Source organism: Poecilia latipinna, unplaced genomic scaffold (assembly GCF_001443285.1).
Source record: "Poecilia latipinna isolate Pla-1442-1.1 unplaced genomic scaffold, P_latipinna-1.0 Scaffold1751, whole genome shotgun sequence".
NCBI lineage: Eukaryota > Metazoa > Chordata > Actinopteri > Cyprinodontiformes > Poeciliidae > Poecilia > Poecilia latipinna.
This window is the reverse complement of record NW_015114367.1, coordinates 32,405-39,619: the sequence shown is the minus strand read 5'-3', so window position 1 is coordinate 39,619 and position 7,215 is coordinate 32,405. Positions and strand designations below refer to the sequence as shown.

General features: G+C 40.8%; 1 protein-coding gene across 2 annotated transcripts in view; it reads right to left on the bottom strand.

Moving 5' to 3' along the window:
* Positions 1–7,215, bottom strand: part of fgd5a (FYVE, RhoGEF and PH domain containing 5a) — a 54,126-nt gene that overhangs the window by 25,563 nt on the left and 21,348 nt on the right. For both annotated transcript variants that reach the window (XM_015060869.1, XM_015060870.1), the window contains exons 4-7: positions 5,888–5,946; positions 5,471–5,501; positions 1,463–1,614; positions 285–441 (exon numbers count right to left, since the gene is read on the bottom strand). In XM_015060869.1, the coding sequence (XP_014916355.1) occupies positions 285–441; positions 1,463–1,614; positions 5,471–5,501; positions 5,888–5,946 (399 nt within the window). The remainder of the gene's footprint in view (positions 1–284; positions 442–1,462; positions 1,615–5,470; positions 5,502–5,887; positions 5,947–7,215) is intronic.

Below are 7,215 nucleotides of genomic sequence, written 5' to 3'. Positions count from 1 at the left end.
CGAGGGGGTCCCAGAGGCGGCAAAAAGCCGTTTCACACCCAAGGGGCCGCCGGGGGGTAAAAAAAAAAAAAAGGGGATTAAAAAAAAAAAAAAAGGGATTCAATAACTGCCGAAAGGTTTCCAGTACAGCATCACTGCACTGGAAACACACCCACAATGCTTCATGGTCTTTCCTGAGAATGGGAATGTTAGCCTTTCGTCGAAAAATCCTTTAAGGAGACGATTCAAATCCTCAAGCGAAGTAATAAAGGCACCACAACAGCCTGGGAGTTAAAAAGTCTCACCTCAAATTTCCTGACTATGCTGGAGAAAGCTGGGCAGCTTCTGCAGCTCTGCTCCAGTAAGGACATGCTGCGATCGTACTCAGAGATGTACGTGTCAAACACTCTGAATTCGTCCCGGCGAGACAGGAACACGTCCACCATCTTCTGGTTCTCCTCCCTTTTGAGGTGAAGATTAAAAAGTAAATCAAATGCATTTAGGATTCAATGCAGAGCATCGATGTGTTTCACAGAGCTGGTAGATTCAAAAAAGTGACATTTCTTTTTAATGCCAGGCAAGCTTTCTGCAAAACTAAATAATGTTTAAACTTGTAAATAAGTGTCTGTAAAGGTGTCTAATGACGTTGCTTTAACTCAATGGGGGCCTAATGAGAGCCAATATGTTGTCACTTAGATCAGAAGTTGATGTTTTATATTCAAAAACTGATCAATTGTGTTATAAGGAGTGAGTTCTGGTTTTTATCTAAACAACATGGTACTCATAGAAGTACTGCTTCAGTCAAAGTAGCATTTAAAATGTAACACCAGCTGCTAATGCCCACTTATTAGTCCGTTAGTGACTGAGTGAGTGAACGAATACACTACTGGATTAACCTTTCGTTAAAGAAATAAAAGCCCTGTTTGGTCCGCTTTAATCGAACTCTGGTTCATTTAGAAAGTCCGGTTTGTTTGGGGAGGTGTGAATGTGCAATTGATTTCTGATACGGACCAAAAATCGAACTCTGGTCCGACTAAAAAGCTGGGTTCCCTCTGAAAGCAGGAAGCGGACTATAGCGCAGGGCATTCTGGGTAAATACAATGAAAGTGTCTTGCTTAGAGGGGGAGAAATGTCTCATGGTAATTTTTCCAAAGACAAATGAGAACGCCTACAACCGCCAAAATTCATGTTTACATTTCCTGAAGAAGGAAGTTGAGCTCTCGTCTTCTTCAGAAGTTTTCCTGTTTTTTCCTTCTGTGGTTCTTGGTGCAGCGCCACCAGCAAATAAGGAAGTAAACAGGGTTTTTTTTTTAAATGGTTTGTTTTGTTTGACACTGTGCAGTGTAAAAACGATCTGCAGCAGCTGAAAATATAACAGATGTGGCCATTCTGGTGCCTAATGGAACCGAGACTACGGGACTATCAGCTGTGAAAACGGCCTAAATCTCAAACCGTGGGGATCACAGAACATCCTGCTTCTTACCAACTGCTAATGCGCTCCTCCAGTTCCTCCAAGATGCTGCTGTGGAGGGTGTAAACCTGTGGGAGCACCCCTAGTATCTCCCCCAGCCGCTGCTCGTCCAGAACTGGCTGCCCTTCCTCGTTCGCTGCCTCACTCACCGCTGACCTAAAGTCCTGCGTGAGCGAGAGACGGAGAGAGAGAAAGAGAAGAAAACAGGATTTGTGAGGAGAGATTTTTCAAGAAGACAATGCGGTTGGGACCCGTGATGCAAAAACAAGGAATAAAGGAAGTGCTTGTGAGGAGGATGGAAGGAGGAAGGGAGGACAGGAGAAATGAAAGGTGCAGAGGAACGGGGGAATGAAGAGAGAAAAAAAATGGAAGGAAGGTCAGATCCTCTTAAACATCCTTCCTGACACCCTCCCTTCATATCATCCCCTCACTTTGGGCTCCGTCCAGGCATTCAGGAAAGGTGGCCCCCGCTTGCACGGCACACCAGGTGTTGCTGCATAATGACCTAACTCCATGATACAATGCCAGTTTGTACTAAACCCGCCGCTTTTCATATCTCTGCAGACAAGAGCCCAAGAATTTGCTGATATGCAGCTAATTTGGCTCTCCTGAAGTGTATTCAGTGCACATAAAGAATGCACAACTGGCATTAATAGCAGCAGCGTGAGTAACTAAAGGGGCTCATTTGATGAGTTATGGCAGGAGGGAGAGGAAAGAAAAAAAAAACCAGGAGGGAGGATATTTATCTTCTCAGCAAATTAGCTCAAAAAGAAACAGAAAGCAGGTAATTTATTAAGAGGCGTTGGCGTGATGTAAGAAATATTAGCCCCCTTTTCGACCGATACTGCTGTGCAGCGAGCTGATGCTACTTCGTCCAAAGAGCTACATGTTGTGCTTCTAATAAGGCACGCATGTCAAACTCAGGGCCCACGGGCCGCAACTGGCCCGCTGTAGCTGTTTATGTGGACCTCTAGACCAGGGGTCTGCAACCTTTACAGTAAAAAAAACAAAACAAATTTTTATCCTCAATCTGGCTAAATAAAATGTATTACCTGACCTTTTGAAAAAAGACATTTGTGATGAAGATTCACTACAGAAAATTTACTGTATTTTTAATATAGTAGATATTTTACTCCTACTTTTAGGTTTTAATAAAGAGAAACATAAAATGTTTTCAAAAAGTTTAAATCTACAGTTTTTGTTATTAGACGTTGATATCTGTACATCATTTCCAGTCTATCAACTAAAATAGATTTAGATACATATTATATTTTTAGGAATTTAAATGCAACTGTTTCATAAAAAAAAGTAAACTAAAAAATAGTTCAAACATGCAATTATATCTTTTAAAACAGTTGTGTTATAATTTTTAGTCAAAGCTCGATACAAGAAGGCCAGATAAGTATAACTATAACAGTTGTGTGCTTAGATATTATTTTGTCAGTCAAATCATATACGTTTTTATTTGCAGAGTGCCAAATTGTGTGTGTCATTGTGAAAAGATGTTAAATATTTAAAAATGTACAAATCAAAGGCAGAGAAAGATGCAAGATTTCAAAGTTTCACAGGATATTCTGTCACAATGTGAGGACATTCGTGATCTTGAAAATGAGTTTGCACCCCTGCTCTAGGTATGGGCCTCATCAATTTCAGTTTCGTGTAAAACCAAGACACAGAACAATCGCCGATGTCCCGATCGGCATGCGAGATACCGTCAAGAATCTGAGCGCACGATCAATCAGACGCGAGTTCCCCTTAATCACGTCGGCCGATTGAAAGAGCAGCCATGTTTCTGCCTGACTCCGTCTTCCACGTTGCGCGGCTTCGACTCTGTTATGGTAACTGAAGCTTTTGGTTGAGCAGTCAGTCAGTCAGTCAGTCAGTTACAGCGGGCTGCTTGCTGCCTCTTTCGGGCCAAAGGGGTCGCGGATTAGCACAGAAACGGCCCGAGCTTCGTGTGCTGAAGCCGTTACGGGGGGAGAAGTTGTTTAGAAGAGGAGCGCGGCCTCCCTTCCTATGTGGAGACAGGCTCTGGAAATTCTTTGTATTCTTGTTATTCCTTATCAAACAATGGAACAATAGCTCATGTGTGCTTCTCGCTTAACGCTGCACCTTGTTTTTTTCCCAGACGGTGTGTTTGTACATGCCGTGCCGCCTCTGTGTGTACCGCCACCTCACCCCCGACCCCCGCCGCCTTAGCTGAATTACCCACTTTCAGTTTAACGACGACCATTGAACAGCAGCTAATAGCCTAAAAGATCACAGTCTGAAGATTGACAAGCAATAACAACCTGATGCATAATCAAATATGTGAATCACCGACAGAGTGAACGTCCCCTTTAGCATATCTGGAGACACCCTTACCTCTTTATTCCTGTCTTTTTTTCTATATATATATGTTTTAAGGGTTTTTGATTCATGGTTCTTCAAGATTTCTGGGAGTTTTTATTGAATACTGGCTGTTTGTTTCACATTAAAAAGTATATTTATATATCTGATACATAGGTCATAAAAATAAACAATATCCCAAACTTTTGAACCCCCATTAGATCGCTTTAATCCACCATCTAAAATTGGAAAGGGCAACAGCTGCAGCAAATACAAACATACCAAGTCATGGCCGACCATCTGAACTAAAGACTGGGCAAGATGAATAATAATAGTAAAACTAAAAACACTTGTGTATTGTGGAGGAGCTGCAGATATCAATAACTCAGGTGGGGAAATAAGTTAATTTATGATGAACAACAATGAAAGTGGTGGCATCAGGGAAACTGGTGAGAATATAGCCATAACTACAAAGTAAAAGATCTAGATCAGAGCGTATTTCAGTATTAGAATGGTCTAGTCAAAGTCCAGACCCAAACCCAGCTGGAAATCTGAATTTAGAATTGCTGTTCACAAAGCCTGACCTGTTTAGAAAAGAGGAGAGTGAAAAAAATGTTATCTGAAAAACCCAAAGTACAGGGGGATTGAAAACAAAGGCAAGCCACACTTTTCAGAAACTAATTAGCAAAAAAAAAAAAAAACATGCTTTCACTGAAAAGTTATGATTAACAAATGATTAACAGACTCCTGTTTTAAATGTGAACAGGTCCAACAGGTATGAGTATCTTTGTAAACCACTTTAAAATTATTTACACCTGTTGCTTGTTTCCCAGGCAACACAAAAAAAATCAACCTTGGCTCCAGACTTTTGAACAATATTATTGCAATTCGTATAAATAAAGCTCAAATGTAAACTTTGTCCATCAATATTCACATGAAGATGTAGCTTCTGGTTCTGTCTGTGCTTCAGCAGCAGGCAGCAGCTAATTTGTAAGTTCGGCTATTAGGTTGGAGCTACAGGTTTCTGGCCATCAGATGGGCCTGTTGTTGTTGTAAATATTTATATTACTTCATGTTTAAAGGTATTAAATTTAATAAATCGCTGCAGTGAAGTCACAGGAAGTGTCATGAAACACAAATGTTACTCTTTCCTTGTAAATATGCAGTTATTTGATGTTGTTTTGACAGGAAGTGAATGAGAGGATGGAAAAAAAGAAATATGGCGTGTATGTGTGTGTGGTCTACGCACTAAAATCCCCCTCCAGTCTCAAAAACAATAACAAAAAAATCCCAAAGTTCTCTATTCGACCGGCCGCATGATGACGAGAAAGATCAACTTTTAGTGACATTTTTACTTGGAGGGATTTTTACCTTATTCACAAAAGAAACACACAAAACAGATTTGTGGTATGGGGATGTTGCGTCATCCTACAACTGACCACAACATGACAACTTTGTCAAGACCAGGAAGTAAACCTGGCTGCAACAACACTGATAAACTCAAAACCGAACATTACCAAAGGGAGGTGGGATGAGGAGGAGACAGAGACTGGATGTAACACACACACACACACACACACACGCACGCACGCACGCACACACACAGGATAAGATCCAATGAGCAGATCTGAAATCTTTAAGCAGGACAGATTTGAGGTCCATTTGACCCACAGGCAGAGAATATTTCCTTACCTCCTGAATGTGCTTGAGGGAGCTAACATGTCTGCAAAAACAAGAACATAACAAGATTATGTAAAAACTGTAAAAAGAACCCTTAAAAAAATTTGATACTTTAATTTTTACTACAAATTTAGCCAAACTATTTGATAAATTAAGGCTCTTAAAGAGAAAAGAAAAATACAAAGCCTCGCAGAAGTGTTCATACTAAATTAATCTCTTTACAGTTTTTTGACTTAATTGCATCAGTAAGGAATAATGACATTTGTAGGCTGTGATGTAAAAAAACCCCAAAAAAACCAGGTAGTATGATTTTGGAAAGTTACTCTAGAAATTATGATGAATTAACACCGAACGTCAAACAAACAAACAAGAAAAACAACCAAGACGAACTGATTTTATTGGGCTTACCCACAAAAACTAGCCACTTACATTCTCTCTGAGTCAACAAGCTCTTTGGCAACGTAGAACGCTCTTGAACGCCCATCAATCTGCGTGACAGGAAGGGAAAATGGTGGGAGATTAATGAAAACAGTTCATGTTTAAAGGCTTTTTGTGGGGCCCTCTCGAACATTAATAGCGCCTGCTACAGCGCTGCTAAGCAGGCTGACGAAACACCGAATTGACTTTTTTAAGATTCATGCTGTCAACATAAGACTGATTATTTCATTACTCTGCAGCACCGACTCGAAAGCCTTCTCAAATTGAACATGTTTAAATTCATATGCATTATTTATGAGAGGCTGTATGAAAAACTGCCCCATTGATTTAGAGGCTAATTGCTGCGTCTCAGAACATGAGAGCAAAAGCAAAACACTGAAGCTTTTATTGGTTTTACCAAGGTGACCAATGTGTGTGTGTGTGTGTGTTCAGAGTCAAATTTGCTCGTTTAAAGGGACACTGATCTTTTTATAGTAAAATCAAGGGCGCCCTTCCTTCTGAACTTTTTCTTTTTTTGTTCGATTTATTGTAACTTTGCTTTGAAGAGAAAGAAAACAAGGAAATGCGCGTCACATGATCAGAACCGGGGGTTGTTATTGTTGTGACAGCAACAGGATGGGTGGGGTCCGTCTTTGAGCTACTGTAAAAGGTCTGCTCTTCGTTGTACAAACACAGAGGGGGGATTTCAAGGACCATCAAATCTGTTAAAGCAATACAGGTTGGAGAATAAGCTCTGACACGAGGCTGAAGAGGAATGAAGGGTTCGGCCACAAGGTGCTCATCTAATGGTGTCAAAATGAAAATCCCATCTATGGGTCTATTAAACACGATTATGAATGCAGGCTGTAATGAGTCAGGTGGCTTCACCGGGCCTGCAGTGAACGTACAGGGTTCCATTACCCACTCTGCAGGGGCTGGTATGAGATTCTCAAAGAGTGATGACCTTGGATGAAAATCACCACGGTTTCGCAGTATCGAAACAAAGCTTTAAAACAAAAATGTGTGGAGTTTGAACGTACTGAAATGACTTAATTTAAAACTAATACTGCAAAAGTATTACAGTGAGAGCGTCTGCTACTTGGGCAACAACATAGAGTAGCAGCTAAATTTAGGAGTGAACATGAAATTGGCATGAGTCAATCTGGAAAACGTTGCAAAGGTGGTGGGGTTGGGAAAATATTCTGTGGACCCAGGAGACGACAGTGAAACTTTCTGAGAAGGTGAGCGTCATGTAATATCTGTTGTACAATTAAAAACATTTTATGGTGGATATGACCATAGACATAAGAGTAGACCCCGCATTGGCCGCTCCGGCGCAG